This window comes from Papaver somniferum, chromosome 1 (assembly GCF_003573695.1).
Source record: "Papaver somniferum cultivar HN1 chromosome 1, ASM357369v1, whole genome shotgun sequence".
NCBI classification, from domain to species: Eukaryota; Viridiplantae; Streptophyta; class Magnoliopsida; order Ranunculales; family Papaveraceae; genus Papaver; species Papaver somniferum.
In genome coordinates, this window is record NC_039358.1 from 68,338,706 (window position 1) to 68,358,517 (window position 19,812).

At 37.4% G+C, this 19,812-nt stretch overlaps 2 protein-coding genes across 2 annotated transcripts; one reads left to right on the forward strand and one right to left on the reverse strand.

Annotated features, from left to right (window-relative positions):
• Positions 1-851: 851 nt before the first annotated feature.
• On the reverse strand, positions 852-2,347 carry LOC113330093 (glutathione S-transferase F13-like). The gene is made up of 3 exons (XM_026576956.1): positions 1,981-2,347; positions 1,797-1,845; positions 852-1,441 (listed from the first exon to the last, which is right to left on the reverse strand). Exons 1-3 carry the CDS (start codon positions 2,125-2,127, stop codon positions 984-986), a joined length of 654 nt encoding a protein of 217 aa, XP_026432741.1. The 5' UTR covers positions 2,128-2,347; the 3' UTR covers positions 852-983.
• Positions 2,348-12,793: 10,446 nt separating this feature from the next.
• Positions 12,794-19,670, forward strand: LOC113328630 (L10-interacting MYB domain-containing protein-like). Its single transcript, XM_026575700.1, has 7 exons — positions 12,794-13,057; positions 13,962-14,300; positions 14,377-14,505; positions 14,607-14,948; positions 15,218-15,801; positions 18,376-18,730; positions 18,936-19,670. The coding sequence occupies exons 1-7, from the start codon at positions 12,980-12,982 to the stop codon at positions 19,521-19,523; spliced, it is 2,415 nt and encodes an 804-aa protein (XP_026431485.1). The 5' UTR covers positions 12,794-12,979; the 3' UTR covers positions 19,524-19,670.
• Positions 19,671-19,812: the final 142 nt, after the last annotated feature.

Genomic DNA, 19,812 nt, shown 5'->3' on the forward strand with positions numbered 1-19,812 from the left:
AAGTTTATTAATTATCCTAAAGCCCTATTAAACATATTTATTGTTTTTAATAAATTTCTACACCGTATAAGGTCTGCCTTTACGAGTAGAAGGCAGTCATATGGAAAGTACATATGAGAAATAGGTTCACTTTTGGTGTAATCTTTACACCATGAAGGAGTTTTTTGTTTTCTTGATTAAACAAAAGTCTTGAGAAAATCATCATACAAATGATAAAGAGGTAAGGTGAAAGATGTCCCCCTGTTTGAGCCCTCTAGAAGGAATGAAGGAGTTGTATGTGACTCCATTTAGTAAAACATAAATAGAGGTTGTCGAGATAAATTGCTCTATAAGCTCACAAACTTCCTTATTAAAACCAAAAGTTTTTAAAGTTTTTAGAAAAAATTTTCAGCTTACCCTATCAAAAGCTTTGGACATATCTATCTTAGTCCCTAATCCTCTTGTCTTGCCTCTTTTTTTCTTCTAAGGAATGTATTATTTCATGATCTACAATAATAATTGTAAGAGATTTGTCAAGAAGAAAGGAATGCTGATTGAAAGGGAGATATAATTTTATCTAAGAAGGCAGATCCACTCACACTTCTATTTTCACACTATCTCACATTTTGGGTGTCTTTTTTCCAAAAAAATCCTAAGCGGTAGCGGATTTGAAGCTAATATTTTGAGGATATGTTACTCTTGCAAAACTCTGTACATTCCTACCAAAAATGAGTAAATGGTGTTACACAAACCTATTTTTCTGAATTAATTAGGATAGTGTTTTTTTTCCAGATTTAACCGTTCTAGATGACTATTTCTAACCATTCTGTAACACATGCTTCGAAAGAAACCCCGCCAGAAGCCACATGGAATGCTGCATCAGTAAAGATTACAATGGTAAAATTAAACATTACTTATCTTATTACACACATACACACCCCTCGCAACGTTTTTGATTGCTAATTCGGGAACAAAATGTAAGAAACTCACTTACTATATATAAATCATCCGACAATATTATTATTTTGTTGAGTAGCCTTAATAAAAGATGGCCTAGCTAAAATATCCTCCCACCATGCCTTAACATGAGCCCGAGATGTGATCAGATTAGCATATGGAGTCTTCATGAAGTAGTGAATATAAGGAAGGTGATGAAGATCCGCAAGAGTGAAAAAGTTACATGCCAAGTACTTTGAATTGCTCAATCTAGCTTCATAAATGTCAAGCACCAAATGGAGTTTTACTAGGTTTGCGTTGATGATTGACTGATCGGTAGGTAGGCCAAGGAAAGGGTTTATTAGTATTTGGTGAGCAATGGCGTCGATGGCTGGGCAGAACTGTTGCGATTCCACTTCTAGCCATACTCCGACCATTGCTTCTTCTTCAATATTGTCGTGTCTAAGCAGATCTGTACCCGTACTCTTGTATTTATATGCTATGTACTTGCTGATTGCTCGAGATTCTGATCAAAATTATAATGATCGGCATTAGCAAAATAGGCGAGAACGACGAATAGATTCAGACCGAATTTTCGATAACTTAAGGAGGCGACGGTGGGTCAAAAAACTGGATAAATTTTTGATGGGGGCATTTTCTGATAGAAGCATGAGGGACAAATAATATGTTGACATGTGTTTTTCATGCAAACACCAATTAAGATAATCAATATTTTCTCCAAAAATGCATTTGTTTTTGTATTTTTGGAAACAGAATTCATTAAAATCAATTAACATGAAAAACACATGTCAACATATTATTTGTCCCCTCATGCGCCCATCAAAAAACGCCCCCATCAAAAATTTCTCCCAAAAACTCACCAAAAAATGTGATAGAGCCATCTTCCAAGACTGGAACCAAACCAAATGGCTGTTAAACAAGTACAATCATAAATTTGGATCAACTTAAAACTTTTAACAATATAAATTGAAAAGAACTTAGCTGAAGAGTGAAAAACTAAGAGAAGCTAGAAGAACAAGCTTTTCTTTTAACAACAATTCTTACATTTTTGGCGAGATGAGTGGCGGATTTGTGCTCCCCTGTTGAGAAACTAAGATGAACAAGCTCATATTCAATTCTCTTCTCGGCCAGGCATGCCATTACAGACTCGGTTGGGGCTGACATAGAAAATCCATATAGCTTCAAACCCATATTACAACAGAAGAGACATGGACTTGAGAGAAATTGATTAGTTGCTGATGAAGAAGACTACAATTGATTATGATAAGTTATAAATCTCACCGCAAAGACTCACAAACAGGATGTGATCTAGAAAGTCACCGATCTAGAAATTTGAATAAGATTAAAAAAATTAGCCCACTTATCACGAAAATTTGCTTTTATTTTTATATTAGAAAAAAAGATTGATAAACTTTGGCTTCCATGCCGTCACGAATGACATACGATATGTGCACCAGTGATAAGCTAGTGCTTCTTTTTTGAAGCACTGTGATGAGCTTTACGTTGCGTATGTGATCGCTTCCAGCAACTGTAAGATGTCGGTTTGGTTCCCACCACGAGGACCGAATTGGTAACATACAAATGGATACTAACCGTTGGATTTCTGATGCGTCTTATCTGAAGCTCATCCAGATGATAATGGGAAAATCGGGTGGGTCGTTTAATAGGAATTCTATTATTGGGGCTTTAAAGTCCATGGATTTTTGGGGCTTTATTGAGTTCTAACATCCAAATATGGATAGAGGAATCCAAATCAATAGTAAAGGTCAAATATATCCTTTCCTATAAACATATCATAATCTAGCTATTAAAAAAAATTAATCTTCTTCTTCTTTTTTTTCTTCTTTTTCTCCTCCTCTTCTCCTTCATTTCATCATGATGAAATCGTGATCATTAGAAAACTTAAATTATAATTCTTGTCTATTTCTTTTATTTCTTCTCCATCACATCGCGATTCTTCATTGCATCGTGATGAAGATGATGATCATAAAAAAAAATCTATTATTTTTCTTTCTCTCTTCATCTTCATCTTCTACATTGCGCATAGAGATGATAGAAAAAACCAAAACTAAGAAAACCCACCATTTATTTTTACTTTTGATTGACTTAAAAATTCGATTCGATTAATTTGAGAAAAAAAAGTTTCTAAAATTGTATAACGGTTGGGAGTTCACACTTTCCCAACCGTGAACCCTGTATTACGGTTGGGAAAATACATGTTTCTCAACCATGAACTGTGAACCTACCTGTACGGTTGGGAAAGTAAGAACTTCCAACCGTAAAAGAGTGTCTACGGCTAGATTTTCCTAGCCGTAAGCTATCATGATAATCACATAAAAAGAATATAAACAGAGGTCTAATTTCGATTAAGTTTTTCTCTCCGAAAACGCTTTCTTTCGGCTAGGTTCCCCAGCCGTAACTTGAATTTTCGGCTTGGAAAACCTAGTTGTAACTGTTTCTGATACTTACAAAAAATTGTAGAATAAATCCTAGACGTAACTTGAATTTTCGGCTTGGAAAACCTAACCGTAACTATTTCTGATACTTACAAAAAATCCCAGCCATAACTGTTCCGGTTGGGAGTTCTTGTCGACCCAGCCGCGAAAGTAATCAACGACTAGGAATTCTTCAATTCCGAGCCGTAAATTACCATTCACGGCTGGGTCTACAATATTTTTTAACCGTAACTACAAAAAAAAAACCCAAATTTCCGATTTTTATCGGTATTGAATCAGCAAAATTAATGTTAGGAATCAAGTATAAGGTTCTCCTGAGTATTTTAAAAAATTTCAAAAAAAATGTGAATTTCTTTTTTTTTTTCAAAATCATCTTCCTGAATCCAAAAAAAAAAAAAGAAAAAAAATTTGATGACAAAAATTTTGATGAAAAAAAATTAGTCGAATGATTAATCTTAATCCATATACTAATTATTATTAATTTGGTTAATCACCATAATTAACACTAATCAAATTGGGGCACTTTAGGCATTATTGAAGATAGTTGGATAAGGGGTTATAAATTTACTACAAATGATCCAAACAAAAGAACGCGTGATTGGGGGATATTGAAACTAATTGGGGATGTAGGAAAAGGAGAAAAACTGGATCCAAATATCAAATCAGGGTCACCCCATATCTAATTAATTTTTTAATTCCTAATCTACCCCTCACTAATCAGATTTAGTGGTTAATAAAAATTAGTAAAATCTTAAGATTTTTGATAAATGATTAGTGTGTATTTTTATTTGAATTTGTGTGAGTGAGGTGAGAGCAATGTAGTCGATTTCGGATTTCGGTTTGTCTCGGTCCCGAGCGAGACACTGGTACAATGTTGTCTTGGGGAGATTCCGTTTCCAAATCTCGGTGTAATATCGGTTCCAATTATATATATATAATTTCTATATATGTTATGATATAATGAAATACCATGAATCCAACAAAAAATGAACAAGTAATCATTAAGAAAACACAAAAGTGGAAACACTTCAGATGGCCGAAATTTGGCCGAGATGCCCGAAATTTCCGGTTCCTTTCCGTCTCGGCGAAATTTTGTGTTTCGTTTTGTGGTGATCCGGAAACGGAAATTCCGCCGGAATTCCGGCCGAGATGCCCGAAATTGACTACATTGGGTGAGAGTAGAAGGAGGGAATTTTTTTTTTTTGAGAGGAAACTTTTTTTGTTAAAATGGAAGATGATTGTGAGGAGAGAATTGCAGCTGTTGAATCTTTAGCTCAACTACAACAAGGATCATATCCTCAATCTTCTGCTAATGACAACAACTCACAATTGCAAGTTTTTGTGGAACCAACACCCTTGAATGATGATTTTTAAGAGCATGGAGAGTTTTTTGAAGAACCTACACAAGAAAGCAAACTTGCACAATATACAAGCATCCCCAATACACAGGTAATGCTGCTAAGAGGTCGAAAACTTGATTTTTTTTTTTTTGAATCCACCATTTTTTTCTCTGAAAAAATCTCTGTGCCGGCATAGAAATAATATTAATACCATGCCGGCACCGTCAATACTGTCATAGTATTCATACTATTTCCATGTCGGCTAACAATATCCCCCATTTTGAAACATTTACCGGCGTGGTCTTCAACCAAAAATTCCATGCCGGCACGCAGTTAACTTTTTACCTACCACCGAATATTCTATGGAATATTCAGCCGGCATGGTTCACTCCTAACTTTACCATGTCGGTACCCCAATAAAAACATCCAGGAATTAAAGAATTTTGAACTTCAATACCGGCGTGGTATATAATTATCGAGCACGCTGGTACTACATTCCGACTTTAAACCTTATAAAAAGAGCATGCCGGTACCACAAGAAAAACATGCAGAAGTTAGTGATTTTGGTAGTAATATACCGGCGTGGTTTTTAAATTATCGACCGTGCCGGCTTTTGGTTCCGGCGTCGAAACTTATGTAATGAGCATGCCGGCAATTCCATTTTCGGCATTTATCTTCAAGAAAATACAATGTCGGTACTTAAAATTAGGTCCTCTTTTTCAAGTGCCGTTTCGGAATTCCGGAACATTATTTGAGAATACCGGCACCGGTTTCCGGCTTTGGTTGTTTTGAGATTAATATGTCGGAGCTGTCGCGGAGCATGCCGGAACTAGTACCTGACATAGTAATTTAATTTTATTTGGAACTAATTCAATTTTTTTTCATTCATTCCTTAGATTGTGACATACATTGGTCCAACAAATTCCCAACCGCTTGGTCCGGATACGTCCGAATATTATAAAATTCCTCCGATATGTTACCAAACAATACTTTTCACCTAGTTTTTAGAACTTTATGTGGGGATTGCTTGTAATGAACCTTATAATCTCCCATTGTTGTCCTTATGTAGGGAATAAAATCTCCAGAGGAAGCAATTACTTGGGCCAAAGAAACGGCTTTTAAGAACATGTGTGTGTTGGTGAGGAATACCCAACGTTCAAATAATCGTTTCGAGATGGTTTGCGAGAGAAGTGGGCAATACAAGAAGAGGGATAACCATAAGAGAAAGGGTTATGTATATCCAAAGAAGACTAATAGGGTATACAAGACTCGTACGAGGAAGGATAATTACCCCTTTAAGCTTGTATTCCATTTAAGAGACAAAGAAATGGGATTGTACGGTGTGGTTTGGTCGTCATAACCACCGGGATCCAAAAGATTTTGTTGGTCACTCCCTAGTTGCGAAGCTAAAATCTCATGAATTCGAGGATGTAAAGATAATGACCAAAGCATGTATCAAACCAAGAGTGATTCTCAGAGGCTTCAAGGAAAATGATGATACGAATGTTTATTCTCTAAGTACAATTTATAGCGCACAAGCAACCATTAGAAGGGTGGAATGGGAAGGGAGGAACGTTATGAAAGAATTTGAGAAGATAGTTTGGGATCACAACTACACGCGTATCATTAAAAGAGGACCGTACAACGAACCCCTTCAAATATTCATTGCGCATCCTTTTCTTTCACAATTGGCTCATACATTTTGTGGTATTCTTATGATGGACTGCACCTACAAGACAAACAAATACAACATGTCGTTGTTCAACATCGTAGGCAAACATCGGACAAGGTATCATTCACATTGGCTTGGTGTTTAATGGGAAATGAGAGGGATTACAATTATCATTGGGAATTACAATAATTAAAGTTATTGTTCCCGGAAAATCAATTTCCGTGGGTCATCATAACCGATCAACATGACGCACTAATGAATGCTATATCCGACGTATTTCCGGATGCACAAAATTTCCTATGTACGTATCATATAGGTCAAAATGTGACAAAACTTTGTCATTCTTTGTTTAAACCCTCTAAGGCGGATATTTAGAAGAAATGATCGCTCAACTAGAGGAAGATGTTCGCAACAAGAAACTATCACCCGAAGAAGAAGAAGACGGAAGAGGAAAGATTAAAGAGCGAGTGGACAAAGAACACGATGAAAGTCATAAAAAGTGGTTGGAATTTCTAAAGGATTGGGAGAAAGTTTATTGCTCTCTTACCGAGGATATATATGAAAAGAGATTGAACATGTTTATTGCCAAATATAACGAAGTGTATCCCAGTGACGTCTCATATTGTCGGGATAAATTGTTGGATAAGTTCAAGAAAAAATTTGTGCCTGCATGTAAAAATCGGTATAGACACTACGAGAATGAAGAAACTAGTATAGTGGAGTCCGCTCATGCGAGATTTAAAGATCTCATCCAGTCCGGCCAAGGAAACGTGGTTACGGTCACCGAGGCAATGGAGCAATACTCTAAGGCTGATATCGACAGGATCAAGAAGGATTTTGAGAAAATCTCAATGGAAAGGATGACATCACATTTTCGATATGGTAATTTTCTCCAAGGAATAGAATTCGACGCCTCGCATTGGGCAATAAAACATATGATTAAAGAAATGGAAAAGAAGATAAACTACGGAAAACCGGGTGATGTGTGTATTTGTCCCGACATGTCTTCGTTGGGGCTTCTGTGTCGTCATATGCTTGTGAAGTATGAAAAAGTGATACCTATTGTGGTTATTGATCCGTTTTGGAAGCAACTATCTTTCGACCCCCCCCCCCACGGAAGCTCCCGGACAATCACCATGAGATACAAATGAAGCAAAGGAATTCTATGAAGCTTACTCACGTGGCAACTCGGCTAGCCGACAAGTATTGTTGATCCAACTAAGGATAATTACACGCCCATGGATAGCACAAAGTGAAGAGCCAACAAAGGGAGATCCGCCCGGTAGACCACAAACTAAAACGACAAGGAGAAAACAAACGAAAGAATTGAAAGCAATGAGTCAACGCGAATGTGAAGACGATGCAAGTAAGAAAAGAGACCCAACCGGATGTGAGCTTTCGGAAGAAAGGTTCGCGAAAGCGCTGGTTCCAAATAAAATGGGTAGGCCGAGGAAGGAACCGCCATCAAGTCAACAACAAACAGGGAATTTCGTATCCACACCACAAGTCGATGAAGTGCCGGTTCCAAAGAAAATGGGTACGCCGAAGAAGTTACCGCTATCAAGTCAAGAACAAATGACGGATTCCGTATCAACACCACAAGCCGATGAAGTGCCGGTTCCGAAGAAAAGGGGTAGGCCGACGAAGGTACCCGCATCGATTGAACAAGAACAACAAGCCGAGGAAGCGGATGCCACATCTAGAGTCGATGTAGCGGAGGTTACAAAGAAAAGGGATAGGCCTAGGAAGGTGCCAACAATGATTGAACAAGGTGAACATTCCGAAGTCACACCCATAGTTGAAGGGGCGGCTTTGCATATCAAAAATGAAAGACTGAATAAGGAAACTACATCAAGTCAAGTACATCAAGCTGAAAATTCCGAAGTCACGTCAAAGATAAGTGATGGCAAAGGTAAGCGACCAATGCCTAGTCATCAACAACACGATGGTGATGTAATATCTTTTAAAAAGCGAAGGGGTAGGCCAAGGAAGTACGGACTCCCATCACATACTGAAGACATTGGAAATGTAGAGATTGCAGAGGATGGATTGGATATACTTAAGCTAAAAGTTGGTAATATGAAGATGTTTAAGGATTCCAAAACAGATAAGACTTATAGACATTACCATACCAAAATAGAATCTTATGTACATCAACTTCCCGAGGTTATTCGCGAGTATATTGTATATACGGATGATGTCGATGGATATGGAAATTATGGCTATCATGACGTGACCGAACAATTAGGAATCTTTAAGACGGCCGTTAGTAAAGGGATAACACCATGCCGATACGCTAGAAAGAGGATGGGCGAACAACTTATGAAAAAGAAGAGTTGTTATGAACAATTGGTAGATGATGACGAAGGGTTTGATAGTTTGCATGCTCGGGTGTTAGGGCCAGAGCACGAGATGAAGTTCCTTCCTACTGAATATTGGATAAAAATGTCGGTTTGTGGGCATCTTGTGGAGGATACATTTAACTGTGTTGTTCATTATTTTTCCCCCACCGAACAAACAACTTATACGCCAAAGTGGCAAAAGTGCGAAGGATCTCTTAAGAATATAAAAGTTGTCTTGGTGTTCGTGAACGAGAATCATTTCATTATTCTGAAGCTCAAGGAAAATTGTCCATTGCCACCGGTTTGTCCGTTGACTAAAAACAAGGATATAGTCCCCAATCGCTCGGAGGAATGAATGAAATTGTATGAGGAGAACCACCAATTGTGGGATCCGTTGAAGATATCAGTTAACCCAGAGAAGGGAGAAATTTATATTCATAAATTAGAAAGTGATGAAGAGTAATTTGGAAATGTGTGGTTCACTGCTACGCAACCTTTTGTTTTTTTGGAAGTTTGAATTGTCATCATTAAACCATATGATATGGATGTGCCGACATGATTTAATTTAAACTTTACAATGCCGGGAATTGATCCCGGCTTAGACATTCTTTTTTCTTTTATGCCGGAATATCACCATAAGTATATAGAGATATTAGTTTAAGGGCCAGCGTTGAAAATAACTTCCAAACAATGCCGGAATTATACACAGATCACTTATGTGTCAGGAAAAGAAAGAGTACCGACATTGTCTAGAAAAGCGTATCCATACAGGAATTCTAAATTCCCTTGGTCTGGAAATAAATTTGTTTACCGGCATTGTTGTTACAATTTCGACCGTGCCGATTCTGAAAAAAAGAACATAAAAATTGCAATGTTTGACATAGATTAACCAATATAATATGTTATAAGCCAAAACAAATGAAATCAACATCTCCAAATTTTAGCAAGACACACAAAATAACATAAGCAAAAACTAGATTGTTTAACAAACCATATGTAAAGTTAAGATGTTCCAAACCAAAAACAAATGAAACAAATATCTTCAAAGTTTAGCAAGACACACAAACAAACATAAACTCACAGAAAGGTCAAGACGATACCTTTCATTAGAGGCTGTCATGAAGCAGGGTAATTGCTTATATCCAAGTTGCCGCATCACACGTCGAGGATCAGCCATAACGTATCCCTTTGGATGGAACAAATGCCCATTGTAAAATGCAACATTATAGAACCTCAAATATTGGCGGTTTTCTCTAGCCTCCCTGTAAGGGTCGAACACAACATCTTTGGTAGTCATCGCGTCCAGAGCCAATCTCATATCTGTCAGTCGACGATAGTTACCGGGCTTTGGATGGTTGTTGAACTGGTATCTCTTGGCTCTAGGCTCCTCGGGGTCATCAATGGGTATAATCTTCAAGAAGGGGTTGCCCTTGAACAATGTTGGGAAATGTTCATAAGCCCACACCTATACAAATGTGAAATGATATATATAAAAATCAGTAAATTTTGTTTCTAAGTTCATGATAAGGGTACATGTGAACAATATAAATAAGAACATAAGTTTAAAAACAAAATTACCCGAAGTAGAGTGAAATTCCCGACAAATTGGTTTGTAACCGCCTTAGAGGCCCTTCTCATCTACGTCATCAAATGTGCAATTACCACGGTGCCCCAAGAATAGCTAAAGACCTCTTCCAACTGATGCAAGTATTGAAGGTAATTTGCACTAACCTTGTTGCAACTAGTGTCAGGGAATACCCTAGTGCCCAAAATGAATAACAGATACGCATCGGCTGTATAACGAATCTGTGCGGGTCCCATCCATCTTCATCTTTTCTCTGCGTCGTGTTTTCAAAGGCCTTCTTAAGCAGCGTCAGCTTGATGGTCTTTGTCCTACTATTCTTAGATACATAGAAGCTTTCCACAGTAGTTTTGTAGTCCCAACCCAACAACTTGTTAGTAAGAGCGTGCAACTTCGACCATTCTAGGTCCGGGAAGTTATCTCCTTCTGCAATTGATTTTCCAGTAACACTCAAGCCTAGAATGTTCTGAGCATCATCAAGGATCAAGGTCATCTCGCTAAACGGGAAGTGCATGGTATCTGTTTCACCATGATACCTTTCGACGAAGCAATTGACTGTCACAATATCTGGCTTCACATAATTTTCAACCAAAGGATATAGACCAGAATCCTTTACTAATGTTTGGACCTCTTCACATTCCTTAAACAAATACCAATGAGACGCGGCTTGGTTTCGGAAAAATAGCCAAATAGATGCCCCGGATCAAAAGAAGCCGCACCCTAGATTCTACCACGATCAAGGTCAGGTATCATGTCATCAATATGAGGAAGGTGTGAACCTTTAACTTTTACTTTGCATGTGCCCTTGCCTTGTGTCGGTTGTTGACTTGGCCCACCTTGTTCCACTACTACTTGGCTTTGGGTTGCTAATTGACTTGGATCAATCTCATTATCTTCCTCCTCACTTTCATCTTCATCTTGCTCATCTTCCTCCTCAACTTCTCCGGTAGGTTCACGAATTGCGAGTTTACTACGGTCACGGCCACTCTCCCAAACTTCACCTCTTGTAGATGCCCCCAAACGCTTGTTGCGACCTTGTTCTTTCCCTCTAGGAGACAGAGATTGAGGAGTACCAAGACCGTCCTTCCTTCTTTGCTTAATGTCAGCATCTTTAGTTTTTCGTTTGTTAGCTTCCTTTGCTTTAGCCCTATTTCAAAATAAGCACGAAATAAATATAAGACAACTAACTTTCATTTCTAATACCGGCATAGATACACCACATAACGACATAGAATCATAACTAACGGCATACCTTAACAAAGTATAGACCATGCCGTGACCAAAAAACGACATAGTAAATTCAAACCATTACATGTCGGGAACCATTACCGGCATTGCCAAATAATTGTCGTGGATGCCGCTAATTTCTAGGAAGTTCTTGGATACCAAAACACCTTTGCCGACACATACGTAAAATTGAAACACATGCCGTAACAGGGTACCGACATGGAATCTAACTTAAAACCTATGACGGTACCCATAAGAAAATCCTAGGGTTCTCTGTTTATTAGAAGCTAATTGCCGGCGTAATCGAATAAATTCAAATTAATGCCGTGACTGAATACCGGCATGGTATTCAACCTAATTTTAACGCCGTAACAGGGTTCCGGTATGGTCTTCATCCTAAATCGAATGCCGTAACTAAGTTCCGGTCTGGTCTTCAACCTAAATCGAATGCCGTAACACAGTGTCGGTGTGGTCTTCATCCTAAATCGAATGCCGTTACACTGTTCCGGTGTGGTATTCATACTAAATTGAATGCCGGAAGCTACTGAAACTCAACTGTGTCAGTTAGGGTTTGCGATTTTGACCTAAACCCATAGCTACTAATCGAATGAAACACTAATTAAACATTTCTAAATCACTTACCTTCCCACAGAAGCCATGTTTACGAGAGGTTGATTGTCCGAGTTCTCTTGTTCTTCTTCCTCTTGCTCTTGAACAATCAAAGCGTTCCTCTTTTCTTGTTTTTGTTGAGCAATCAATTTTGATTTCTATTGGGCATCTGATTTCTTTCTTGGAGGCATTCTTATGGGTTGGTTTTAATCGACGAAGAAATTTTTGATTGAACGATTAATCGTAGAGTATATGAAGAACGATGAAGAAGAGGAGAGGAAGATGAAAGATTTTTTTTTTTTTTTTTCAAAACCTAACCCTAACACATGAGTATGCCGGCACACAAATGGGGGATAACTGATTTTGTGTTTGGTTTTGATTTTAAGTTTTTTATTTTGTGGGAAGGGTATAACAGTCTTTTCATAATGTTTTTTAATTAATCAAAGGAAGATTTAGTATTTTCGCCCAAAAAACACCCCTTAGCAAACACCTTTGATTGGGGAAAGTAATTCATATCCCCAGTTAATTTTGATATCCCAATCGGGCGTTCAAAAAAAAAAACCAAAGGACCTTTGACTTCAAAGCTCCGATAATAGGATTCTTTAATAGGATCAGGGAAAAAGGCTATACGAAATATCCAGGTGGATTTTATTTATTAAGACTTTCTTTACCAACTCTTCTTAATTCTCTGCGTATCAAATCTGCTTAGCAGAAAGGAAAAAGAATGTTTTGTATGGGAATTTTGGGGATTTAGGGTTAGCTGATATTAACTTGTCTTTCGCCGATGATCGTTGCTGCTTCTGTAATTTCTGAAGATGCCTGAAGTGGTTTTGGGTTTGCCAGTTGATCAAAACAAACCGTCGATTTACAACAACGTCGTCGTTCATGAAAAGGTTCGTCATCTTGGGGTTTATTTGTTTGTTCTATTATTGTGTTTGTTAATTCGTTGTATTGTGTGTTAAATTGAATAATACATTGTTAGGATGATGAATGTTGAACATTTACGAGCTGAAAAATTCTTCTTCTGTTTGTATATGTGATTGCTTTTAGTGGTAGTTGATCTCTAACTGAGTGAAGATGGAAAACTTAGTCGTAAATTGTGTACATTTGGCCGAATTGTATTATAATTGGAAGGAAATTAGGAAAAGGGGTAACTTGAGCAGCTCCTTTTTTACAAGTGTTGTGGTTGTGGTTGGGGATGGGAGTCTGTGGTACTTCTTTGGAATCATGGCTCGATTTTTGCTGTTAAAGTCGGTTATGAATAGAGTTAACTTCGATTAGGTCTTTTGTGCTGATATGAATTGTAGGAGTTTGTCTTTTCAATTTTCATTAGTACTTTTTTTGGCGCATCTTCTTGTTTTCCATGGTCTATGTGGATCACGTTCCTTAGCTAGCTGGTTGTGTAGGTATTATATGATCTAAGTGGCATTTTATGGAACTGCCCCTTTTTTTCAGTTTCTCCAGGTATATTCATTCTATTTGTTCAATTTTACGCAAATGTTTCTTCTGCGCTTCACCTATTATTGTTCTATCAACGGTTTGTATTTGGCAGCCATGAAGTCATAGCATGCTACTGTCGATTGTACAATTTAGTGTTCATTGTGCTGTTTGCCTCGTAGTTATTGGTTTTGAGCTGCGTATTTTTTTTGGTCTTGATGCATTTAACGTTGTTTGAGATGCGTATTTTTGTTTCCCTGGATGCATTTAACGTTTTAACTTGTAACCTTGCTTTTGTATGAGTACTTACTGTGCACTATGCTGTCTTACTAAATCATGATGTACCTTTTGCATGCTCAGATGGACACCCAACCTAGTAGACGTCTAACAAAGTATGATATGAGAGCAAGATGGACAACAGCACTGACGGAGAAATTTGCAACCTTGTTAATAGAGCAAATTAATCAAGGGAATAGATCAAACAATGTATTCAGCAAAAAAGCATGGAAGATCGTGCGCAGTGAATTCAATAAACAGACTGGTAATGATTTTGATAGGAAACAGCTGAAAAACCACCTTGATGTCCTGAGAAAGCGCTACACAATTACGAAGTCACTTATTGATCAGCCTGAGTTTCAGTGGGATGAATCTCAGGACATGGTAATAGCTGATAATGAAGTTTGGGCAAGATGCATTAAGGTGAATTTCTGTCTCTAAATTTTTTGCTTCATTGCTATTATTACCATCACTAGTATCTTACAGCTGCAGTTATCAGGCCAATCCAGATGCTGAATCGATCAAAATCAAAGGCTGTCCAGTTTTCAAACTGCTGTGCTTAGTGTTTTCCGAGACAGGAGTTGATGGCCAAGAGTCTCTTTACAAGATAAAACCAGCTGTTGAACAGGTAATAATTATGTTGTTGCTTTTGAAACGCACTCAACTAGTGCGCGTTGTTTGCTTTATGTTCCCATGTATCTAACTTATATGCACTTCCTGGAATTATAGGTGGATAATCAATATGATCAACGTCAGTTCGAGCAAGACCAGGCGAGAGCTAGGTGGTCAGAAACCATGGATACGATATTTACAGATTTGATGGTTGAGCAGGTTCTTCAAGGAAATAGGAAGAATAACATTTTTAACAAAAAAGCATGGAAGTACATTCACGATGAATTCAATAGGCAAACAGGTCTGAGTTTCAATCGCAAGCAACTGAAGAACCACCATAATGTTTTAAGGAGAATTTATGGTAATGTCAGATCACTTCTTGACAAGGAAGGATTCCGTTGGGATGAGGCCAATTGCATGGTTATAGCCGAGAATGAACTATGGGAAAAATCTGTCACGGTATGTTTTAATTCTATCTGGTGTTGGTGTTTCCTGAAGAGGATGAGTAAAGTATTTTGCCCTTTGCATAGGCTAAAACAGATTTTATTTCATTGTGTAATTAGTTAAGTGTACTAAATTGAAAGACACTATAGGTAATATTTGATTGTTGTTGGTTATAGCCGAGAATGAACTATAATCGCCTTGTGTGGCCAATACAAGATGTTCATAAAATGTGTAGATTGTTGTTGATATATGATTTTAACTATCTGTGAAACCTTTGTTGACAGGGACATCCTGAGGTGGAGACAATTAGAATTAAGGGCTGTCTTCTTTATAAAAAGCTATGCACATTATTCTCTGAATCAGTGAATGGGAGATATTCTCAGTCAAGCCATGACTTCGAGTCAGACAAAGCGGTGGATGGAATTGACACAGCATGGTCTTCAGAAGAATCTCCTGAAACTGCAAACGTATCTGAAAATCCAGTAACGCAATCACCATCTGCACCAGATGAAGTTACGTCACGTTCAGATGGACAAATCAGTAAGCGTCAATTGGCAACATTACCATCTCCTTCAAGTAATCAAAAGAAGGTCTGCAGAAGAGATGACAATGCTACTGTCATAGATGGAATGAAAGAAATGGGTTCATCTTCAAGATCAAGGTCAACTATCACACCTTTTCAAAGTGGTGACCCGTTCTCTATATCTAACTGTGCGAAGACATTGAATGAGATGCAAGGTGTTGATGAATTCCTCTACTTGGCTGCTATGGATTTGTTTGAAGAAGACCCAGTTAGGAGAGAAACATTCATATCCATCAGAAGTGATATCAGATTGGCATGGTTGAAGGGCAAGTGTAATGCACCCTAGTAATTTCTATAGAATTTGATGATAAAAGTAAAAAGGGTCTCCATTTTATTAGCCAAATTATGTAATTTGCTAATCTTAACTTAGGTAAACAGTAAACTACAGCTTCTTGAATTAGGATATATATAGCATCACAATTAACATAATATTCCTTTTAATTAAGGAGATATATATCATATAGTTTTTCATTTTACCTTTAGGCTTTAACCAGATCATACATATTCCTAGTAAAATTTTGTTTTGATGAATGATTTACTCAGATTGCTGTCTTATTGATTTTTTTTTTTTTGATGAATCTGTCTTGTTGAAGTTGCTGAGAGGACATTAGGTTTGGGTCTGACTCAATGTAGTCCAAATTGTCATCCATAACTTGCCATTGTGTTGACCAACTGATGGGTTAACTCAGGCCCCTTCCTATGGGTGTGGCAAACTTTCATGTTTGCCAGCACCCACTTGGAACTGGTTAATTGGCCTAGGTAAGTGGCAAATTTGCCAATTAACCAGGCCAGGTCAAGTTTTCACCGAGCGGTGTACACTACACCGCTTATTAATTGTTTAGTCTTTTTTTTTTCTTCTCTCCTACTTTTAGTTATTATAACAGATTTTTATTACAAGAGGACCCCACAAAATATTATATAATTCCTAAAATTTAATAAAAACCCCACCAAAATATAAATAACTAATTATTTTATTGATTAGGGATCCACAAAACACAATATAATATCCAACTTTAATAAAATTTGCCATTGTGTAGTCCAAATTGTCAAAACAACTTTTATACTAGTTCCCATAGGAACCGGCCCCAATGTAGTCCAAATTGTCATCCATAACTTGCCATTGTGTTGACTAACTGATTAGATAAATTCCAGTTCTATCGTGCCATCATTTTAGCTATACTTATTTATCATCTCAGAAACTCTCATTAGACATGGTCTTGGACAAATGAAGTTGATTTCTTCTTCTGTGTCAAAGTTCTCCCAGTCTGACTCATGTGGTGATGTGTTCAAATGGAGTCAGACGTGAGTCAGCAAACACCTATTATGGACTCTGGATCAAACCACATTCACACAAGGTTGTGGTGGTGCCCGTTATTTTGGTTATTTAAAAACATGGGAAAATGTTGGATCTTTTTCACTCCCGCGCCTTCTTTATTTCTCCTATTTTCTCTAGGGTTTTCTCTCCCACTTGTATCCTTCTCCTTCGGACTTTCTCTTTAGACAAACAAAACCAATTTCTCCGATTTCATCTTACCAGAAGAAGAAGTTCCGTCAAAACCCTAACCCTAGGGTTTCGTATCTATTTTTCCGAATAGGCATCTCCATATCATGCTAAAAGAATGCCCGAATAGAATTCTTGAGAGCAAAACTTACAGCGTCGAAGCAATCATTCAGAGACGAACTTGACCAGAAACAAAAACAAAGGTAAGTTTTTTCATTTTCTGTTGAGCAAATTTTTTTCTAGTTCTTTGATCTTTATGATTTTTAATTTCTGAGGTGATTTTGTTGTCGTTGTGAACTCTATTGAAGAATCCGTGGTTAGGAATTGTGGTTATGAACTGTAATTAGTTGTGATAGGGCTTTGGAATAATGGGGTTTTGCATAAAAAATGAACACAATCTCATGAAGCTGTGATTGGGGGTTTTGGGTCTGGAAAGGAGTGAAGGTGGCAGTAATTTGGAGGGTTGTGAAAAAAACTACCTTTGAACACGATTACTTGATAATTAAGGGTACATTATGATTGCTTTTATTGGGTTAAATGTTTCACTACACAAAGTTATCATCCTATATGAAAACTGTTCATTCTGCTATTTGCTACACATATAATTATTCAATTTTGAAATGCGTAGTTAAGAAAACTAAATAGCTAGCATAAGTGTGTAACATAGAGCTTATATTAGGGAGTTATAACTAGGGCAGGGTATACAGGGTGTTGCAACAATTGCTGTCTTCTTATGCTTGATGGTTGGACATAGATGCAAAATGAATGCCTTTTTTTTTTCTTTTCTTTTCTGATTATAGGATGTTGTCTTTCCTAGATCCTAGATGACACTGATCAGTGTGAGTTTCATAGAAGTTTCATTTACAGAATGCTCAATATTTAGTCGTAGTCATGATGGGATATGAAGCTCAAGTAGCTCGTCTTTCTGAGTTAGTGAATTTCACTGCCGTAATGCCTGTCTCCTCCGATTCATTTCCTGCTGGATGTCCCAAATCCAAGTATACATACTCAATCCTGTATATATTTCTCATTGAAGTGTTCTGGACGATAAATTTGTCCAATGAATCTCATGCTCTGTGCATCCACACTTTCAAGGAAGCTGGATAAGACCCACTATCTTATTTGTAACATGTTGGGTTGTGAGACTCATCTGAGTTGACTATCATGATTTCATAATACTATGTTGCTTTTTGTTCAAGAGTGATTGAGGTGTAACTGTTTTTATTTGCTCTCAATTGGTCAATTGGTTTTTGTTGTTCTTTGAATTAACTGATTGATTGTCCTTCTTTATCATCAAATTACTGGGGCTTCTGCTTTCAACATCTATATCGTATTTATCATGCTTCTTGCAATTACAGCATGGATAATCAGCCCAGTCAGCATCAGGCCAAGCAAGATCGTTCGAGGACAAAGTGGACAGCGAACCTAGATAAGATATTTGTGGACGTAATCTTGGAGCAGGTTCTGTTGGGAAATTGGTCCAACAATGTTTTTAACAAGACATCATGGCAGTATATTTGTGACGAGTTCAATAAACAAGCAGGTGTGGAGTTTAACAAGAAACAGTTAAAGAAACACTTGGATGTTTTGAGAAATAGGTACTATACTGTGAAGTCACAGATTGATCAAAATGCCTTCGGTGGTTTGGAAGGATCAAGAAACGTAGTAATGAGCTTATTGACTGAGGATGAAGTCTGGGATAATTATATGGAGGTATTTTCTGACTTTCCAAGACTGTTCACTCTTTTGTTAAAGTTTCATTTTGTATGTTTCAGTGTACTATTCCTGTATGTTTTAAGTGTATCAGTATATTTTTTACTTTTCAACCAGCCTAAACATCCAAATGCAGTGAGATTCATAACCATCTTTATGAGTTACAGCCATTGATAAGTTCCTAATGAATTTGTATACATTTCAGACTTTTCCAGTGGGTGAGACGACAAAACTGAAGGATTGTCCAATATATGATCAGCTATGCCAAATATTCTCAGAGCCATCAGGGATTGGCAGATATGCCCAATCAAGTCACTATATCGAGCTGGATAACAAAGAGGCCGTTGCGACAGAAACACCTCAGCCACAGCCACTGCAGCAGTCCCAGCCCTGCCTTGTTACACCTGTAACAACTGCACTGGATGATTCATCCCCACGATCAGGAGTTGATATCAAGCCTGAAAGTAGGCGTAAACCTGTAACACCGTCATCAAGTGCACGCCCTCGGAAGAAAAACCATGTGTTTGATGATGCAATAGCAGAAGCTATGTTAGATATGGCAACTGCATCAAAGTTGAGGGCAGAGGCATTGCTTCAGAGTAAAAACCGCTTTTCTATCTCTAAATGTGTCAAAATTTTGGATGAAATACCGGACCTTGACGAGACTTTCTACTTGAACGTTTTGAATCTGTTCGAAAATGCGGATTTTAGAGAGATATTCATCTCTTTAAAAAAAGAAAGAAGATTGACATGGTTGCTTGGCAAATGTACTGGCCCTGGTTCTAGTGTGTGACTGACCTGTTTCGTATTATAGGTTTTATTGTCAGTCTATATACTCTGTAGAACTGTAGGTAGCTCGTAGTTAACTTTGTACCTATCCATTTTCTTGAATCTATAGATTAAAGCTTCCAAATAAAGTTTTTTAAATATCTTCTAATTATTTTTGTTTTGAAGAATTAGCTGATAATTTGCTTACTTGTTTTTTTTCCTTTTTTTTATGTCTTCTAAAAGGAGCTGGATTTACTTGCTTACAACAAGTACACCTTTTTTTTTTTTTAATTTTTGGTTCATAAAACAGAATT